Source organism: Zootoca vivipara, chromosome 10, assembly GCF_963506605.1.
Source record: "Zootoca vivipara chromosome 10, rZooViv1.1, whole genome shotgun sequence".
Taxonomy (NCBI): domain Eukaryota; kingdom Metazoa; phylum Chordata; class Lepidosauria; order Squamata; family Lacertidae; genus Zootoca; species Zootoca vivipara.
The window spans coordinates 18,620,523-18,642,292 of NC_083285.1; the positions used below are offsets into that span (position 1 = coordinate 18,620,523).

General features: G+C 42.6%; 1 protein-coding gene across 3 annotated transcripts in view; it reads right to left on the bottom strand.

Annotated features, from left to right (window-relative positions):
• Positions 1-2,913: 2,913 nt before the first annotated feature.
• Positions 2,914-21,770, bottom strand: part of ST7 (suppression of tumorigenicity 7) — a 100,333-nt gene continuing 81,476 nt past the window's right edge. For 2 of the 3 annotated variants that reach the window (XM_035126666.2, XM_035126668.2), the window contains exons 9-15: positions 21,490-21,604; positions 14,994-15,066; positions 13,413-13,515; positions 9,496-9,646; positions 8,075-8,167; positions 6,648-6,787; positions 2,914-3,236 (exon numbers count right to left, since the gene is read on the bottom strand). In XM_035126666.2, coding sequence (XP_034982557.1) covers positions 3,141-3,236; positions 6,648-6,787; positions 8,075-8,167; positions 9,496-9,646; positions 13,413-13,515; positions 14,994-15,066; positions 21,490-21,604 — 771 coding nt within the window. In that variant the 3' untranslated portion in view covers positions 2,914-3,140. The remainder of the gene's footprint in view (positions 3,237-6,647; positions 6,788-8,074; positions 8,168-9,495; positions 9,647-13,412; positions 13,516-14,993; positions 15,067-21,489; positions 21,605-21,770) is intronic. The other variant, XM_035126667.2, reaches the window with a different exon arrangement.

The window sequence follows — 21,770 nt, forward strand, 5'->3', positions numbered from 1 at the left end:
TCATGCTGGCCGCATGACCTGGAAGCTGTACACCGGCTCCCTCGGCCAGTAAAGCAAGATGAGACTGTAGTAAAAGATTTATAGAATATGGACTTAATGGTCAGGGGTCCCTTTAACTTTACCTTTTACCCATCTTCCAGTTCCCTTGCTGAAAGAAATATTTCACAGTGAATGTGGATATCGCATACATAATTATTAATTTCTCGTGGGAGCTGCCTTTAATTATAGGCATCTCGTTTGTGCCTTTTTTTCTCCAAGGTGCTTGTTTTATTTCATTTCATCTTCATTCACACTTTGGCCAGTCCCCGTTTCCCCTTACAGCTTTGCCCAAATCCCCCTTCCCCTCATAACTCACCAAAACCACCCCTCTGGTTACAGTTCGCCAGTCTCCCCTTCATCATCATTCCCACCCCCCACTGATGTAGAAAGGAGAGAGAGAAAAATACGCCATTTAAAATGTTGAGGCTGAAATTGTGGCAGTTTGAGGTGCACAGCAACAGTGGTGCAGAGCGGTTGCTGGGAGGTTTCCAAGCCTGTTCTGGCTGTTCTCTGCTGCTTGTCCAGGCTGACCACCACCCACGCCAGGTGCCTGAGCTGTTCAGTCACCTGCCTGGGCCACCTACCTGGTCTGTTGTCATGCTGCATTGACATCACTCTTACAAGTCCTATGCTGAGATGGTAAAACGTACCCCCTCCCCAAAAGAGGTAGGCGGAATGCATTTCACTTTGGCAGAACTGAGACAACCAGCTCTTCAGAGTTGTATGAAATCCGTTAAAGCAAGTCAGGCAGCTATCCGCAAACTCCTTGGGTATCTCTCGTACTGAGGCTAATTGCCATAAGTGCATTTTAATGAACCTTTTTTCTTCTCAAGAAAGTGCATTATGTGCTTCAAGTAGTGTGTAGAGCAATGCCTTTTATGTTAATTACATTAAGGCATTTTGGATTTCTTTGCGGTTTATCAGGTCTGTGGATCAATCCTCAGCCACTTCCTGATGATAAACAAGAATTGCAATTGGGGGCTTCTAGGGATGGAAGCAGTGCTCATTAAAGGAAACAAACCTGCCAGGAAAATCAAGTCCTTCACCTGTAGATTTTGGATCCTTGCACTGCTTTAACAGACCTCATGTTCTCCTTTACCTGCATGGATATATCCTTTGATAAAGATTAGTGAGGACATGTAGCAGGGCCTTCTCAGCAATGCTTGACAGAGTTCCTCTGCTCATAATCTTTCAGATAGTTGTGACCTTATTTCAGCAGCCATTTTGAGGTCACGACCAGTGGTTATTTAAATAACTGCACCTTTGTCCTGCACTTGATGTTTCTTTTTTTCCTTTTTAATGTGTTGCAGATTTGTAATATTTTGCAGACACTTTATTTTGTCATCCACCCTGAAAGCCCTTTCAAGTTATGGGATGTGATATACATTTAAATAGAACAAATTTAACATCGTCTAGCAGAAATGTGGAACAAGATGTGGAACAAGTCCAAATTATCTTTAAAAATGGTGGGTTGGAACCAGAAATCTACAGGACTCAAGTGCAACTAACAGTCTGAATCTATCCCCATAGGTACGGTGTAGCCTTATGCATGTCTACTTAGAAGTTAGCTCCATGGAGTTGAATGGTACTTGCTCCCAGGTAAGTGAGTACAGAATTTCCAACTTAAAAATGCAGACTAAACATTGGCCCTTGATGCACATATTAATATTTTTAATGTGAGTATGCACACAAACACCCAAATTTTAGAATTACGTTTGGTAAATGGTTAACTGGTGTCTAGTTTTAACTTCATGTGGTTTTTTATTGTACAGTTTTGTGTTTTATTGCTGTAAACTGGTTGGATTTTTTAAAATGACGGAGCTGTAACAGGGGCGTACCCAGGATCAAAACGGGGGGGGGGGGGGGCAAGCCAAGCCATGATTGTTAGGTTGTAACATTTCAGCACGGAAAAGGCAAATGAAACCAAAATTTTATTATAAATAAGGAAAAACGGGAGGGGAAACAAAAATGGCTACGCCTATGGCTGTATAAAAATGTCTTAAGAAACAAATTGATTAAATAAAAGGATACCCCTAACCTGGGAGGACCCACTTTTCTGTATCCTCTGCTGCTGAGGTAGCATTTACATGATCCAATTATGCCAACGGGCAGAATTACCCTCTTAATGGAATGGCATATTTGGGACTTACCTGGTCAGCCCCTGCCACAAGTTTAGGTTATTTAAATATCTCAGCAGCTTGGGAGCAGCTCAGAAAAGCGGATAAAGCAATAAGTAAAGAGTTCTGGTGTGAGAAATTCTTTACAAAGGCCTAACTCATTCATCTTTTTAAAAAACTCTTGAATGTGGAGTTGAGATGGCAATTGCCAAGTGATTGTCTATCCCAGGCTTGTTTCCCTTTCAGAAATAGTTGTCACACTAAAAATAAAAAGATAAAAGAAATAGTTGCTACTAAGGACTCAGACAGATTAGTATTGTAGGTACGAGGGAGCAGAGTTGAACCCTCTCCACCCATGCCATTTCCCCCTCAATGCTACTATGCCTGCTATTTCTAAAAGTGGAATTAGACTATTTGACACCCCCCTGCCCCCCCTAGCTGGACTACCTGGTTACAGTTTTTACTAATATTTCCTCGGCATTGCAATAGAAGAGTGTATTGCTGCCATTAGCTGTAATGCAGGTGTACAAATATTGATCCTTTGCCCTGGTTACAAATACCTGTAATTACTACAGTAGCAGCACAGGGATCTAATGCACTGAATCAATTTGGTTAATTAGCACTTCCTCATCGACTGAGCCTAATAGTGCTTTAAAATATAAAAAGGGAGGGGGAGTTCCATTCAGAGGATTAAAATGGATGCACATCAAGGAGAGCTTAGTGGTAGGAAATGTGAACAAAATTAAGACTATATTGCTGCAATACACAAAATTTATTTTTGCCCAAAGTTTTTTTTCCTTTTGTTTTCTGAAAGCAAAATAGAATAGAACCAAACATCAATGTATTTTGTACAACAACAAAAATTATAACACAACCCATGAAGAGCTGAAAACTGCTTCCCTTTTTTAAAAAATCATGCTTTCTGGTCAGCAACAGTAAGTTGGCACAGAAAATGTCATGGCAGTCATTTCAGACTATTTTCCTTCAGATCCTTGTCAGCTGATGCCAGAGACTGGAGGGCAGGATGCTTTCCACTTTTTCCATCACAAAGTTCAAGGGGGCAAAGAGAGTGCTAAGAAACTGCAAAGCAAAAAAGAAAGTTTTCTTAATACACTTCAGCCTTCATATTAAATACTATGTGGGCCATGAGAGAGATTTTTGTTGTTTAGTTGTGTCCAACTCGCATTCTGATTTGTATGCAAATGTCCTTTTTCTGCTTTCTATTTTAGTCGTTGGTTTTGATGTCTGTCCTTGTTCTAACCTGGGGTTTTGTTTGCTTTCTCATTGTTTCCCCAAGATTCTGTTTTTTCCCTATTCTCTTAGCATCTTTCATGCTATGTTGTCTCACTTACACTGATGGACTTCACTTCACAACAAGGTTTTCTATGGCCGCCGCTTCGTCTTGTGAAGCGTGGCCATAAAAACGTATTTGCAAAAGGCATTTGTCTAGCGAAAGGGGAACCAGCTGTAGCTGGTTCCCCTTTGTGTTCCACTGGTCTCTGCCGGTTGCCGCGAGCAGTGAGGGGCAACCAGCAGAGACCAGCAGAACACTAGCGCGGGAAGAAGGGGGGAGAGAAGCGGAGGAACGGATCCGTTCGTTCCTCCGCTTTTTCCCCGCCGCCTGACCGATCCCCGCTGTGTGATAGGCGGGGTGGGGGGAAAGCAGGCGAGGCGGCATGGGACGCAGCTTTGGAGGTCTCCAAAGCTGCACCACTTCCCGGGGAAGGCAGGCGAGGCGGCGGGGAGAAGGGAGCTTCTCCCGGCTGCCGCCGCGCACAGCCGGCATGGGACACAGCTTCAGAGACCACCTCCAAAGTTGTGTCCCATGCCAGGGAAGGCAGGCAAGGCAGCGGCGGGGAGAAGAGAGCTTGTCCCAGCCGCCGCCTTGCTGCGCACAGCCGGCATGGGATGCAGCTTCGGAGACCTCCGAAGCCCCGTCCCATGCTGCCGCCAGTCCCCCGGAGCCCATAGGAACGCATTGATTAAGTTCCAATGCATTCCTATGGGAATCCGGGACTGCCATAAATGTGACTGTATTTTAGCATGTAATATGAAATGCAAATCTTCCTTCTAGTACCTTGTAATAAAAAGAACTCTCACACTTCTATTCCATAGTGTAGCTTTTCCTGAAAAGAATAGTTCAAACAGGAACCTATTCCATTTAGTCAGTAATTTGAACCACTGCTGGTTTGTACGGCGTTTCATTACTTTGCTTGTTCTCAGCTCTGTGATAAAAGGAATGAAGCTTCCGTTCCATTTAGTTGCCATCATGTAACCTAGAACATATGTTGTGGTAACCATAGTACAGTGGTGTCTCGCTAGACAAAATTAATTCGTTCCACAGGTCAATTCGTGTAACGAATTCTTCGTCTAGCGAGTCCCGGTTTCCCATAGGAATGCATTGAAACTTAATGCGTTCCTATGGGCTCCGGGGGACTGGTGGCGGGGGAAGGCAGGCAGGCGCTTGCTCTCTTGCCTGCCTGCCTGCCTTCCCCACCGCCTGTCACACGAAGATGGGGGGTGCTGCTTGCCGACCCCGGCAAACAGCGCCCTCGGATCTGTCCCCCGATGCGCTACGGCTTGGAGAAGAAGGCAAGGAGACGGCAACAGCCCGCAGCTTCCCTTGGGGGAATGCAAACGGCGAAAAGCCCCCGCTGCTGACTGCCTTCGGCTGGGGGACTGGCTGGGCGACAGCGGGAAGAAGGGGAGGAATTTGACTCCGCTTTCCCCCCCCCCCACACACTGCCCGGGGATCAGACGAGGCTTGAGAAGCCTTGTCCCATCCCCACAGTGTCGGGTGGTGGTGGGGAAAGCGGGATGTCAAGCCCTCTACAATCCCCGCTATGTGACAGGCGGGATGGGGGGGAAAGACAGGAAAGATCCTGCCTCCCCCCCCCATCCCGCCCAACACACAGTGGGGGATCGTAGGGGCGCCGGGCGGGTCTCTTTGCTGTGAGGTGGCGAAGCGTCGGCGTCGGCTCAGCACACCCCAGGCAGAGACCCATCAGCATAGACGCGGGTCTCTTTGCCTGGGGAGGGGCGCTTAGCCTCCGGGCGCCGCCGCTGTGAGGGGGCGAAGCGACCCACCACCATGGACGCGGGTCTCTTGCCCGGATAAGGTGTGCTTAGCCTCTGGTCGCCGCCGCCTGTCGGCTGTTGAGTGGCTTCAGGCCGCTCTCCAGAGGCACACATGCGCCTCAGGATAGCGGCCTGAAGCCGCTCAGCAGGTGACAGGCGGCCCTAGGCGCCCCGGCTTTCTCAGGGAAGGCAAGCGGGGGACACGTAGCCCGCCCGCTTGCCTTCCCCGAGAAGGCAGTCAGCAGTGGGGGCTTTTTGTCATTTGCGTTCCCCCAAGGGGTGGCAAATGACGAACAGCCCCTGCAGCTCACTGCCTTCGGCTTGGGGACTGGCTGGGCGACAGCGGGAAGAAGGGGAGGAATTCCTCCCCTTCTTCCCGGTGTCGCCCAGTCAGTCCTCCAGCCGAAGTGCGGCGTGGGAAGCGGCTTTTCGTCATTTGCCTCCCCCTTGGGGGAACGCAAATGACAAAAAGCCCCCGCTGCTGACTGCCTTCTCGGGGAAGGCAAGCGGGCGGGCAGCAGCTGTGTGACAGGTGGCGGCGGGAGAAGCCCTGTCCGATGCTCCCAGCTGTCCATGGCGTGGTAGTGGGGGGAGAAGTGGGGGGAACGGATAAGTTCCTCCACTTCTCCCCCCCTTCTTCCCGCGCTACAGCCCTTTGTGTTCCGCTGGTCTCTGCCGGTTGCCCCTCACCGGCAGAGACCAGCGGAACACAAAGGGGAACGAACTGCAGCGCAGGAAGAAGGCAAAGGAAGATCAGCTGAGAGGCGGTGACAGCTGTCAGCGCCTATCAGCTGATCTTCCTTTGCCTTCTTCCTTTGCTAGACGAATGCCCCTAGGTTTTGCAATCGGAGGTTTTTATGACCACATTTCGCAAGACGAAGCGGTGGCCATAAAAAACCTCATCGTTTTGCGAGGCAACCTCCGATCGCAAAACCTATTCGTATAGCGGAAAATTCGTCTTACAGGACATTCGTCTAGCGAGGCACCACTGTATGAGGATCTATCACAACTTGTCACGATCCATCATGGTGTTGGATAGACTAGTCTTAATTGGCGACATTATACAGGGGTCTCAACAACAACTGCAGCATAGGGGGCAAGAGTTTACTAGACAGCTAATTCACTTTGCTTAGGGACAAACAGTGCATGGTTTGCACCTTTATGATGCCCTAATGGTTCAGGCTATACTGTAAAATACAATGTATTGCAAAAATAGATTGCATTAAAACCTGTTTTCCTGCACAGCGTTTAAAATATATAGTTTATAGTACCCTCAGAATCATAGCCCTTCAGACTGAATGTACAGCCAGAACACAATTGTCACCAAATTTCACAGTCCTATTTTATTTATCCAGTCACAACACACACAATCTTGATCCATCCAGAAAAAGGGCATGAGGAAATATTACTCACTGCTTTAGCGAAGACTCCCATGAGCTCTGGGAACTGATGTGTCAAAAGTGCCAGCATAGCTGTGAAGGAACATAATCCGGCAGTGAAGAGAATAAAGAAAGGAAGCTCTTTCTTGGGGTAAACTGAGACTTCATGAAATGCTGCATGGAAAATATTAGGATAGGAAAGAACAAACACAAAGCTAGGATAAGCAAAATACATTATTTGAAACATTCTGGTTCTCAGTTCATTTAAGTATTCCTAGGGAGATTCCTTTTTAAAAACTTAAGTCACCTAAGATGTTCACCAAAAGAGCATGATTCTTGAGCTTGACCTCTGTTGCTCTAACACACTCCTCTAGTTCCTCCTTTTCTTCTCTAGCTAAACTAAACATCCATCTTCATGTCAAAACTCTCATAAAAGATTACGTATTATAATGGCTATGAGCATGGTTTATTTTTCAATCTATATACAGTGGTGCCTCGCTAGACGAATTTAATTCGTTCCAAGGGTCTTTTCTTATAACGAAAAATTTGTCTAGCGAATCCCATAGGAATGCATTGAATTTTTTTTATTTTTTTGCCCATAGGAACACATGAATTGAATTTCAATGCATTCCTATGGGAAACCGCGATTCGCTAGACGAATTTTTTGTAAAACGAATTCGTCTAGCGAGGCAACCTCCGCTAGAAAAAACCTTTCGTTAAGCGGAAATTTCGTTAAGCGAGGCACCACTGTATATGAAAATGTAAACTGGCCATGTCCGTTAGCATCCACGTTTCACCAAAACCGCTTGACCGATTGCGTTCAAATTTTGACACATGCCGCATGCGAATATGAGAGCAAGCCCGTACCATTTTCAAAGACAGATGTCACGCCTATGTCTGGTAAAAACCCTAAAACCCTGTGTTTCAAAACACACCATATAAAGAACCAGGTTGCAAACCAGCACCCTCTAGCGACGGCTACACTGGTACTACACCTATAGAACCTTCCCTCACAACAGCACCTCAGCTCCCGTTTACATACTAGGCCAAAGCCTTTAGAAACTAGGTCGAATGAAGGTACTGACTCGTCTGGGTGGGGGTTGGGGGGAGGAGGGGGACGGGATAGGTCAGGACACGGTGGGGCCAGTCACAGGGATGAGCCGGGGGCGGGGGGAACAGGGGGCATGATACGTCATGGGTTGGGACAGGCAGGGGGGAGAGAGGGTGGGATACGCCATGGGTCGGCACAGGGTGGGGGCAGTTACAGGGATTAGCCACAGCAACACATGGCAGGGCCAGCTAGTTATGCATAATTTCCCCTCTGAATAACAGTGGGGTAAAGCATTTCCCAGCCTCGATAGTTTTTTGTATGGGATTTTTGTACGGGAAGGGCACTTGGAGACACAGCCTGTTTTTTAGTTACTTAAAAACTAAACAAGGAGAAAAAAGTTTCACTCTTACATGGAAGAAGTTCTCTGTCTGCTGTTTCTGTACAGATGGGGTAAGGGTAGAAAAGGTGCCCTTTTTCCAAAGGATAAGGGATCATTCTGAAAGCTGGAAAGGAAAGAGAGGAACAGTCACAGTTTGAAGGTGACAGAGCCATACATTGTAATGCACTTTAGATACAAGATCAATAAACTTTTCAGTTGCTATAAAATAGTCATGTAGGACAGGCATGTCAAACATGCGGCCCTCCAGATGTTTTTGCCTACAACTCCCATGATCCCTAGCTAGCAGGATCAGTGGTTGGGGAAGATGGGAATTGTAGTCCAAAACATCTGGAGGGCCGCAGGTTTGACATGCCTGATGTAGGACAATGGTTCCCAAACCTCACACATACACACACACTCAAAAATTGCTGGTGGTCTTGGTGGACTGCTTAATTATTTTTATGCCTATTGTAGTAACTGTAATGCACTGTTCTAGGGACTATTATGTTTTTTTATTGTATTGTATTACAGTTTGTCTTCCAAAGTATTCATCTTATTGTTATACAACAAGAGCAATAGAAGAAGCAATAAAAATACAATTTAAACTCAATACAAATATTTACCACAGACATGCCATGGACCACCTGAATGAAGTTTGCAGAACACTTTGTGCTTTATAGACTACAGTTTGGGAACCTCTTATATAGGCTCCCACAATAATAAAACACAATCATGTAAACATCAAGTTAAGCTCCTTGATATTTAAATTTGCAATTCATATAATCCCTTCTCTCAATGAATCCTGATGTAAATAGTTTCTAGCCACTTAGCCAGATTATTGAATTCTCCATGCATCTACTATTATATTCCTATTCAAATAAATACTGTATAATACAAAAACAGTATGCCTATTTCAGAACCTCAGTATCCCTGCAACTTTAGGAGGAATTGAGATGTAAATGAAAGAAGTGAAGTGCTTTGAAGGAATACAGAGGTGCTGTATCATCAATATTAACAGTGCAATTCATTCAATGGGACTTACTCCCAGGTAAGTGTCTATAGCAGTGGTTCTCTAACTTTTTTCTCTGGGCCACACTTTTCAGAATAAAAACATGCTAAAAACAACTAGGATTGTTCTCAGTATCATTTGATGCTCTTGCTCTCATTTTGAAAAAAAAAATGATGTGATATGATACTACATTCCTCCCCTGCCACAGAACTCCTGTGCACATGCTTCCCTATGTATTTTGGCAAGCAGGATAACCTTATGTACATAAGAGACACTCGATGCACTGGAGCCCCCATTTCTGCAAGAAGGCGGCTAGATCAGGTGCTAGCATGATTCAATCAATATTCTGTAGCCTGCAAGGGCTTTGCATATCAAAAGAAAATGAGCTATTGCATCATTTGGCATTCACTTGCCAGATGCATCTAAGAAAGTGAGTTACTTACTGCCTTCCCACGTACAATGTAAGAGATTTAGTGCCCCCTCGACCCTTTTCCAGTGCTGAAGGTGAAAGAAAGCGTAAGCTATTGCTTCACTGTCGCCTCTCTTCAAAATATGTTCAGGAGGCAGTATCAAGCTTTTCATTTCTAGGAGATACTGCAACAGAAAGACAACACACAGTCACAAAGGAACAAAGTCACTACCTGAAATTTTGCACTGGACCAGCATGCACCTGCTTCCTGTGTGGTACTGTGAGTGTTTTATCAGTTAAAGACCATGTTTCTTAAGGAATTAGTAACCCTTTTTGTAGTAGCTGCCAGACAAGTTTAGGTCAAAATTGGAAGACTGTTGTTAATTTGACAATGGAGACATTTTATGGCAAAAAAAAACAAAACGAAACTGGAATGCTGCACTTGTGGGAAAACCAAGCAACTGGAGGCTCTTAAAAATACAGCAAACCATAACGGTTTTCAGGAAACATGGTACATTTTTTATTCAATGTATCAGAAATAGGGCACTGCAGTCAACTCATGGCAACAACTGGAGTCTCAGCTGAGCCAATGAACATAATGCCTACATTTGATCTCCATAGTTACACACGATTCATTAACTGTGAATGTTACACACAGAATGAAGGGAGAAGGGGGGTTGTTTTGAGTTAAAGACACACAAAATGTGACACCACCAACTACACTTGATTCATTTACTAAAGTATCCAGAGTTCTTCAGCATGCCAAGTATACTGAAGCATCCATTGCCAATTAGAGAGAACTATTAAGTAAAACCTTACTCTTGTAAAGACAAATGCCAACTATGAAAACAGCAAAAAATAATTCTAATTAGGGTAGTTCTAATTGAGGTAGTATTTAATCTTGTTTGATAGATAATGAAAGAGTGATATAGAGTTGGAAGGCTCACTGCAAGTGTCTTGACAGTGCAATTCCCTACCCCCCCTTTTTTTTGGCAGAAGCCAGCCTCACTGAATTGAATGGAACTTCCTTCCAGGTAACCGTATAGGACTGGCACCTTCTGTACACTTACCTGGGAGTAAGGCCCACTGAATGTAGTGAGACTCTGCTTCACCCACCTCTATAGGACTGCACCCGGGTTGGGAACTTTGCCCCAGGATGAGAACTGAAATCGCGTGCCGGTGGCAGCAGGAGGCCCCATTAGCAAAAGTGCGCCTCAGGTTAAGAACAGTTTCGGGTTAAGAACAGACCTCCGGAATGAATTAAGTTTGTAGCCTGAAGTACCACTGTAATACACAGTATTACATTCATGCACATGAATTTCTACCAAGTTGCTTCTTCAGGATCATGCTATTCTGAATATCAGTTCTGCAAATTTCTAGTACAGTCATACCTCATGTTACTTCCACCTCAGGTTGTGTCTTTTCGGGATACGGACGTGCCGAACCCAGAAGTCCTGGAACGGGTTACTTCCGGGTTTGGCACGTGCGCATGTGCAGAACCCGGAATCGCGCTTTGCACATGCACAGAAGCGCCCAATTAAGTCACGGGCCTGCGCAGATGCAACGCTTCAGGATGCGGCCTTTTCATGTTGCAAATGGGCCTCCGGAATGGATATCGTTCGCAACCAGAGGTACCACTAATCCATTTAAGCTTTATAACAGCTTAAGGAAAAATCCTAATTTATAGTGGTCTTTGAAGTTTGTATTTATAGTTCTGCATCAAGCATTTTTATTGTTTTACTGTAATGGACAAGCCATTCTGGAACCAATTCTGGGGAAGGGCAGTATATAAAGAGACAGACAGACAGAGAGAACAACATCAGTTGCTTACATTTCAGAATCCCAAACAAAATTGACTATACCATAAATTATAGATATAACTCTCTGATTATGGTTCTAATTGTTAATTTATGCTACTGTAATAAGACTCTTTAAAATTCACATTTAAATTGATATTCACTATCTGGGAGGTTTAATAATTTTGGATACTGCTTCACTGCCTATAGCTAGGGTGAGCCTAAAACTATTCAAGAGATAATACTAATCTTTTTGCTGTTTACTGTATGAGCATAGTGCTCATGCTGGGTGTCCCCAAGGCCAGGCATGTCCACTCTTTGCAGATATTGTCAGAATAGCCTAGGGCGCCTATATTGATGAACATGTTGCGTGTACATGATTAAAACTGTATCTCACACATTACAAGGAATGCCTTGGGAACACAGGCTAGGGTCATGCGCTCATTAACTCATGCTCCACAGAAACTAAAATGCACAGGGAAAATCCACTGAAAGAATATTGCTCTGATTAAAATCTGGAGTCATATGCTAGAATTTGCCATTTTGTTTGAAGAAAGAAGTTGCAAGACATTTGAATAAAAATATGAGATAAGAGCAGATTACCCTTATTTCTCCTCTTCCTCCCACCAACCCATGATAGAAGTTTCAGAAAGCAAATCAAGCAGCAATTTCTTGAAATATTGATTAAATACTATTCATGCAAACAACAACAAACAGTTACATCCCCCAAGTGGGAAGAGGGAGCTGCTTAGTATAAAAGAGGTTGAAATAAACCAATTAAGCTGCATTTTGACTACATTGATTTTTTTAATTGCAGGAGCACCTCAAGCTTAGTGGGAAACCAATTACTTAAATGAGGATAGCAGGGGCTGTTTTCCTGAGTTACGGAGACCACATGGATTTACTCTTCAGAAGCAACTTTATCTCTGGGCCAGTTCTACAGCTGGCAGAGCAATCTTATACATGTCTATTCAGAAGTAAGACATCTTTAGTTCAGTGGGACTATACTTCATGGAAGGATTGCAGCCTTAGCTACTGTTATTTATGTTTTATTGTGGTTTTGTTGGTGTTAGCCGCCCTGAGCCCGGTTTTTGACTGGGGAGGGCGGGGTATAAATAAAAATTTATTATTATTATTATTATTAATTATTATTATTATTATTATTATTATAAAGAATTAAACATACTTTTCTTTTAGCTATGCATGCCAAAGGCCAATGTTGAAAATACATTGCTGCAGTTCGAATGAGATGCTAAAATGTAACCTCAGCAAAGGTGCTTCAAAAATAAACCCTCCGCCCCCTTTTCTTATTTGTGGGGCAATATTTTCCTGGATATGTTGAAGCACGAGTCTTAAGCACTTGATGTAAATCCTGCATTCCCTACTGAAAAACAAAATGGTACCTCACTTCCAGGTGTGTACCATTGGAGACTGCAAGTGGGATCCTATACTAGAGTGCTCCTGCACTGTAAACAGCGCTCTATTTCTGGGAAAAGAGCAGATCAGAGTATTGCTCTAACCAAGCCGCCAGAGTGCTTAAATTCTTAGATTAAGTAGTGAGAGGCAAATGTGAAATCTTCTATCTGCAGTATGAAATGCTACAGGTGAGGAACTGCAGAGCTGTTCTACGTTCTATATCTGCAGGCCAGTTTTAAAATGGCCAAGAAGGTGTGCTAAGAATATAGTGTTAAGGACAACGGCACAAGCGAAGCTGATAGCTATGCTCAGTCTGAAATTCTGACTTGATAACATGGAAGAAAAAGTGGAAGGGAAGTATTCAACTCGAGAGCTTGATTCTAGCTTATGTAAATGTGCAAAATGCTAAAGGAAATTTACCCATCACTTGTGAAAATGGCTAGAGGCGTAAGAAGACACTCCAAAAAAGGTCTTCAAAGAGCAATAGTATGAAACACACTGGAGAACTATTATACAAGATCAAAAAAGGGAGAAATCCTGAGGTTTAAAAAGAGGTTGATTTCAAGGTTTCGACAACTGTACTTGTTGCAGCAGTGACAAAGACAAGACTGTACACCCTGCCCATAAAACTGGCTGCCCTGCTGTACTATATTAAATCCCCAACCTTTGTTCACCTCCCACATTGAAGTTCATTTTGGCTTTTGTTTCAAACAGCCACAGTAATTCATTATAAACTCACCTTTGGCACATGTGGATTAAATTCTACTGCTCTGTGAATAGCTTCTACTGCATTCATCTCTGCCGTACTTAGCCCTCGTCTTGAAGCTGCCTCTGGAGAAAATCTACATGGAACAAAGAAAACAGAAAGCATGGAGGTCAACTTCAGCACAAGGAAAAGCATCAGAGGAGCATCGATGTAGCAGGGGCCTTCACTCTCTCCAGTGGAAAAGCTGAGCAACCAAATGACACAGAGGCTACTGACTAAAAATCCCAGCAGAAGTCGAAAGCACGTTTGCAACTTATCGCGGCAAATGTATAAGCAGTCAAATTTCTTTTCTCTCTGTCTGCTAATCTAAATTTGCTTTATGTGCTTGTTTTTAAAATCAGGACCAAAACCCCTCATGGGAGGGGTGCAAAAAGAAAAAAAAATGCCAGTAAATTGTTGCAAAGGTTTTTGTTTTTCTTTTTAATTGAAATATATATATTTTGGGAAGGCTTTAGAGTTCTCGATGCCACTGGGACAGCGACAGTAGTAGGTAATCTACTTTCAGCTCTACCCGTTCCTAGTGGTGTGCCCATACTGTGGGCAAATATCATCTGCCCCAGTGAATGGAAGGTGGGGGGGGGGCGGCGGCGGGGAATACCCAGACCATGCAATCTCTTTCTCACCTCACACCCCATGGCTAACTCCATAGCTGAACTTGGCAGGCAGACACCACAGGGAAAGCTGTGACAAACCTAGCCCTGCCCTCCCAAGCTGGAGTCGCTGTGTAGGGAGGAAAGATGTTGCAGATGGTACTGGCGATCTACAGGACAAAAAAAAAAAAACGAAAAGGGAAAAAATTACTTAGGTCTCGAAGTGCAAATACACTATAATCGCAAAGTCTCTGCAAAAAATAAAAAAAGCAGGAAGGAAAGTGGTTTTTCCCATGCTGCTTCCATCCCCACCCTTTGGGCTGTGCTCTGAACCCGGGTAGCATGTGCATGACGTGACGCCTTCTGCTCGGGATTTGTGCGCTTCCACCTCTGAGCAGAATCTGGCTCTTAGGAGCTCATCCCGCAAGGTGCCAAGCACCCCCACAAACGGCTGAATCCCTGCATCTCTGACAAATATAGCAGCTGAAGAAGCAGAGTGTGAATTGCTGAGCACTCTAGAAAGATACTCCTAAGAAAGCTTTTATGTTGCAGACTGAGATAATCCATTATTTGCCTGCCAGAAATACTTACACATTCACAATACTTGTCTCAAATAAATAATGTGCCCCCCACACACAATTATTCTGCTGGTAAGGATAAATTACATTTATAAAATTGTCACATTTTGTATACAAGAAGATGGCTAAGAGAACGCCAGCTCTTTTTAAAAAAACAAAAACAAAACAGCAGCAGTAATATGTAGGTAACCATTGTTGATACTATCCATGCAGTATACAAATGTGATGTTCAAGTGGCCTCCATTATACAATATCAAATAAACATCACGTGGCATGATAAAACATTTTCCTACTAGTATGAATGGTCCTTAAGTAATGAAAAATGTTAAATGTAAGCCAAGTTTGCAGAGTAGAATTCTGGTGGACAGGTGATCTTCTGGACTTACTTGTCAGAGACAGCTCTGGCTTTCAGCAGGGCAGCCGTGTAGCATATTGTGGCTGATTTTGGCAAACTTATATCTGTAGGGAAGAAAACAAAAAAGCGTAAGATTCCTTGTGTTTAAAAACCACGATCATGGTTAAAGGAGAATCTATGAATACATTTTCAATACGTTTTGTGAAGCGTGGAAACTTATCTAGAACCACATTAAGGAAGGATTGGAACCAATTATCTCCTCTAAACTGGAATGGTTGGTAGAAGAAAGTCAAAGCTGTATCTCTTAATGTTAATGATTTTAACCCTCTGACAAACATTTACCGCTTGGGAGATGCACCTCTCAAATCATCTCTTGAGAGGGGGGCAGCGTAGTTTTTAAACACAACTAATGTGCAGTATTTTTAGGAAATAGGATCGTGCAATACTGCAATAATGCCAAGCAATGAAGAAACATCCAGGACTGTACCTGAACTAAGGTGGGTACAGCTATGATGAACATGTTTGATGTTCATTCATGTGTCTGTCATATTCGTGTATGAAGTGGTGTCAAGGTCTACATTTATTTCATTTCGTAATTGCATCCCGGGAGACATCCCAAAGCAATTAACAATAGTGTCAATTTAAAACATCAACAATAAAAACACACAAAATGTATACTGTTTATTTGAAAGCATATAAACAATATATTAAAACAAGTATGAAAACAAGATATAATAGCTTGTTTTCACCCAAGTGTGGGAAATTGAACCGCCTTTTCTCTTCTACCCTCTTTGTGGTCCATCGTCACAGCAATGTTCTGAGGATTGGTAAGCCAGGCTGAAGCAACAGAATAAGCAGAGGTATCGTGGGTAACAGTTCTGCTTCCTTCATGCAGGCATGTTAGAAGAAGGCACACACTCCTGCCACTCTCATGTTGACTGGGGGAAACACCTGACTAAGTGAGCATGGTTGCCCCATTGCATCAACCATGTTCTGTGTCTCAAGACTGCTTTCAGCTCATATGCAAAGCCATGGAGAAAAAGAGCCAAGCTACACTACAAACTTGCAGCTATATTCTCCTTGCTCAGCTCTAATGGCCCTGGGAATTGTATTCTCATGAGGATACTGAGAAGTGCCAATCAAAAGATCCCTAACTAGTCTCCTGGAGAAAGTATTCTCAAGGTTCCTTGGAGTTCAACAGGAGAGAATTACTGTTAGATGGGTTTAAGTCTGAAGTGTTCAGTTGTCCCCAGAGAGGCAAAAGGGAGAGATCTATTGACTGAACTTTACTCAGGTTTACCAAAATAGAACATGCTTAGCCGAACAGACCATTAATGGTTGGAAGAATTAGTCTGAATCATACAAAGATTCATTTCACACATCACGCAGTTATGAATATATGCTTACTGCCACATGTAAACATGGCAGATTGCTTTGGCCAATTCCAGAACCTGAGAGCTTGGGTCTGTCTGTCTGTATGTATTTGACCAATGGATATCCAGCCCTTCTCAAACCCAGGGCAACTAACCAAGTAGAATGATTAACAATATCAAGACCCTAAAGCAATAGGGGAAACCTAGCTAAAAATCAGATATACAGAGAAAAAGAACAAAACATGACAATAGCTAGAGAGAAAAAAGCAGCTGCCAAATTCAGTACTTGGATCTCTAATATGTAAGTGTGCCAAGATTTCCATTCTCAAATAATTAGCAGAGATTAACAGTTACCACCAGCTCTCAACTTTAGAAGCATATGATCTGGTCAGGACTCTAGAGCCCCAATCCACCAGATTAGTGGTACTGGAAGTAGAGAGGCTGGAAACTGACCAGCCCCTAGCATTATGAATAGGTCTGAGCCAGAGTCCCATCACATTCAGATCCTTCAGCCAGGGACTCCTGAAATTAAAGAGTATGTACTCATGGAACCTGCAGTCCCCAAGGAACCTCCACACCAGAGCTCAAATGTCTATGTCAACCCTTCAGCACAGGCAATGAGCCTAGAGCGGAAAATTAAGAGAGATGTGAAATGCTAAGCTCTAAGCCAGAGCCTTCCCTCTTTAAGGCTGTCCATTCCTTAGGGAACTGGTCTGTGAGATCTGGCCCCGAAGACATGAGAGCCTTCTGTCTTTGTTGGAAAAGGTCTGGCTTTTTGTCATGGCTAAGATAGGCCAGATATACATGGCTAACACATGCTCCAGTTTTACCTGTGCATGGTATGTACAGGTTATCACATCAAAACTCCCTGCAACCATAAAACTAACACAGCAGGGTAAGAGAGAACCTTTTCACCTGATAAGCTAGTGTTCTACTTGCAGGTAGTGTTTACATGGATCAGTATTCCACTGGCTACTCCAGTATTTCCCGAACTTGGGTCTCCAACTGTTTTTGGACTACAACACCCATCATTCCTTGCTAGCAGGTCAGTTGTGATGGGAACTGTAGTTCAAAAACAGCTGGAGAACCAAGTTTGGGAAACATTGGGCTAGCCCACTTTGCTCAGCTTTACTGTACCATAAAGGTAAGAGGTGTAATCTTGTGCTGTGATCAAAAGGACTGATAGATTCCTCCAATAACAAAAAGTGGTGGAGAAGCGTTCTCCACCATATCCCCCAAGACTGGAAGATAGTGGGAGCCTCCAAAACAACATGAATATTGTTATGAGAGACTGCACAGGGAATTTGCAAAAATCACCTCTCCCTCTTTGCCAAAAGAAGAAGGAAATCCATTAGAAGAAGCACCAACCATGTCAAAGATTTCAAATAGAGGCACAACTGCATATGACCCAAAATGTTTAATCAACAGTTCCCTGGGAAACTGTTATACACACCCTCTATTTTATTTTATTTTTAATAAAAAGGAATCAATTGAAAAGCCAAAAATCTTCCCTAATATTTCAATTTTCTCTGCGCTATTAAGGTCAAAGTCAATTAGTGGCACTAGCTGTCAGAACACACTCCCCCTTTGAGGTTAATGAATAACTTGCTCTCAATGCCATTAAAAATAGCTGCTTTAATGGCAAACAATCCAGTATTGCAGTGTGGCCTGAGGGTCAGGGAGGTTTTCCTTTGCTATGAATCCTGCAAATAGCTTACTATTTCTTCTGAGCAAAGCCATTCAGCAGCATCAACAGATGCATATTTAACCCAGAATTCTGCAGCATTTAAGCCATCAACCCTAACCTCAAACCTCTTGCACATATTTTCTTTAGCAAGCTTGCATACAGAATCCTTAGAATCTGCGGTTTAAGACATTAGAAGAGAATAATACTGGAACACCTCTTAAAACAAGTCAGCTAAAGAGGCAGAAACAGAAGCTTGAAACATTTTATGTTCTTTGTCTGCCTGCAGTTTCCATGGTGAGCAGTTTCCAGAGCTGCAAACGCTATAACCCTTTACTAATGGGAGGGAAAGATCTTCCTCCAAAATTGCATGCCCCCTCTAGGTATGACCTCCCAGGCACCCCTCTTCTAGTAACAGCATTGCTGCCGACAGCAAAAGAGGCAGAAAATGCACTTTGCTTAGAAACTTTAGATGTCTTTAATTGTGCCAGAAGACAATATTTCTGCCACAAGACACAAAGAAGTTGAGATGATTCATTGGGAATATTTTGCATCTCCAAGGTCACCCAAGAGTCAACCACACTGTTAAACAGCAAGAAAATGGGATAATGAGGGAGAGGAGGCACTATGTATCACAGAAGGGAACCCGAGGGTCATTTAGTCCAACCTGCTGTAGGAATCCTGCCCACAACTGTCCCTGAGTTAGACAAGCCTACACAGATGCTTAGAAAGTTGAAAATATCACACCACCCCCGGGCCGTCCTATTGTCTCAGCTGTTGGTTCACTCACTGAACCCTTATCCAAGTACCTAGACTCATTTATATTTGAATACTCCACTGCCACCACCACATATATCCGAGACACTAAAGATCTTATTGCTAAACTGGAAGACCTTCCCGTGCCTAGAGGAGCGATCCTGGCAACACTCGATGTAGGTTCTCTCTACACTAATATCCCACTAGAGACCATAAGAGGGACCATTGAAAATTTACTACGTTCCAGACAAGAACAAACCCCTCCTTATTATTTTTTAATCCAATTACTGGATATTGTTTTTGAAAATAATTTCTTCAGGTATAAAAATGACTTCTACATCCAAACCAAGGGGGTTGCTATGGGCGCGGCATTGGCCCCATCGGTAGCAAACATTGACATGATTGACTTTGAAAACAAACATTTTTTTTCTGAATCTAACCCCTTTACAAATGACATCATTCTGATTAAAAGATACATTGATGATTTGCTCATAATTTTTAAATCTGAAGCAACATGTATTGCATTCCAAGAATGGGTGAACACATTGGATTCCCATCTAAAATTTACTTGTCAGTATCACAAAAAAGAAATTCCATTTTTGGATGTAGTGGTCTACATTTCAAATAGAAACACCTTGGCATTCAAACCATATAAGAAATTAACGGATTGTTACTCCCTACTCCATTACTCTTCAAGTCACCCTTCTCATTTAAAAAGAAATTTACCATACGGACAGTTAATCAGACTGAAAAGGAATGCTACAGACAAGAGAGACTATAGAAATGCGGCTCATCAGCTAGAAAAAGCTCTCGTTAACCGGGGCTACCCTAATTGTATCATACAGGACGCATACAGACGTGTAGACGGTCGCAATCGAAAAAATTTGCTTGAAACACGGTCTGATAGCATTAAAAACAGAAAACCCAGCCGCCTGGTCATGGGGATGGATTTCACACCCCTGGCCAGCCACATTAGAAACATTATATATAAACATTGGCATATTGTGGAAGACATACCTGGCTGTAAAGATCCCCCCCTTTTAGGGTTGAGGAAGAAAGGAACTTTGCGCAATCAATTGGTCAAAGCTGATTGTTTGGAATCACCATCCATTGTCACTAAAGGCCACTATAGATGCGGCTCATGCAATATGTGCCCCTACAGTTTACAAGTAAAAGAAATAAAAAGTGAACATATGCAGTTCACTTTTAAAATCAACTCCATGACCACATGCAACTCCAAGAACGTAGTTTATTGCATACGGTGCCCTTGCAACAAACTGTATATAGGCAGCACCACGCGGGCACTAAAGGTACGTATAGGAGAACACAGATCACGCATCCGCAATAAAGTGATGGAAGCCCCTCTTACACCTCATTTTTTACAAATGAAACACAGTGACTCCGATTTAATGTTTTTTGGCTTATGGCAGTACACACCCAAGAAATACCACAAGCAGGATATCCTAAAAATATTGAGACAACAAGAAACTAAATTGATTTTTATGTTTAAGACATTACAACCGGACGGTTTAAACTCAGATCTTGACCTTTCTGTATTCATTTAAACGAACACACTAGCAGTATAACATACAGTAATCATAGAGATACTGTAAGTGTTATCAGTACTCACATTATTCTGCCCCCTCCTAATTGTCATCTTTAATTATTATCACCTGTGAACCAACTTTTTGTATATAAGTGTGCTCCAAACACAGGATATTTGCTTAGTCAATACATGCTCAAACCAAAAATACTCTGAATACAAGAAATGTAAGTATCTCTTTATGTGTACATGTATTTTAGAAATTGTATTACTGTATTATTTCAAACAATAATTAGAATTTGATTTGTATTACCAGTGAATATGTAAATGAGAGAACCTTTTGAAAAAACACCTGAGCATTGTGGCCTAAGCCAAGATAAGTGGTTTCATACAAATTGTAAGTACTGTTTTTGATATTTGTTCTGTTTATATGTATATTAGTGTCTTAATTCGAATACTAATAAGACCTGGTTTATACCACCAGTGAATGCACTAAACATAAAAGTACAAGGAGAACTACTGAAGAAGCCCGTCATATGGGCGAAACAGGCAAAAAAACGCCGGCAGCCTGTCTACTACCATTGACACCTCGTTCGACCTGCTGCCACTTGCTGAACCGCTAGATAGCCTCAAAGACTATAAAGACTGGTTTGCCTTTAATTTGTACATGCTATCTGTTTAACGTTTGATTTTGGCTCTTGTGTCAGCACTTGTATATGGTTCTCTTATTGTTTTCTCTTTGGATTAATAATACTTGATTGAAACTGGATTGAATTTGGTGCCTTTGCGTGCTGCTTGTTTTATTTTGGACTTAGAAAGTTGAGGTAGCTTTAATCTGTTTTAGTTTTTTTAACTTTTGTATGTCTTTAAGGAGGTTATAATTTTTTCTTGATTTTATTATTTTACCTTTTTGTAAACCTGTTTGTTTGTTTTACAACTAAGCGATGTATGAATTTCATGAAATAAATAAATTAAACACATGGAATGATGGAGAAGCTTAAGAAAGGTTCAACTTATGTAGAATTGTTTCAGAACTATAGAAGCCGGCATTTGAAAGAAGCTGGGATTTTTGCCCTTTAAAGTGATTCTGTCACTGGAAGCTGTTCTCTCTTCCTCTCAATTCACACACACACACACACACCCCACACTGTAAAGAGGTACTTCTACTTACCATCATATTTTGCTAAAACTGCCTGAACATCTGCATATGCTTGTAACTCCAACAGAGCTTCCAGCAAATTTTCGTGGATGTTGAACATGCTGAGAAGAGGGAATTCCTTCATTAACTATAATTAAAAATAATAATAAGATAATAAGTTTAGGTTTAGCACAGAATCCTGAAACACTGATGTGAAACCAAGTGTAAATGACTGCTCTAAGGAAAACAAATTCAACAATACAATAAAGATAAAAGTAAGTTAAAACTATAAAAGCACTTAAAATGCCTACTGA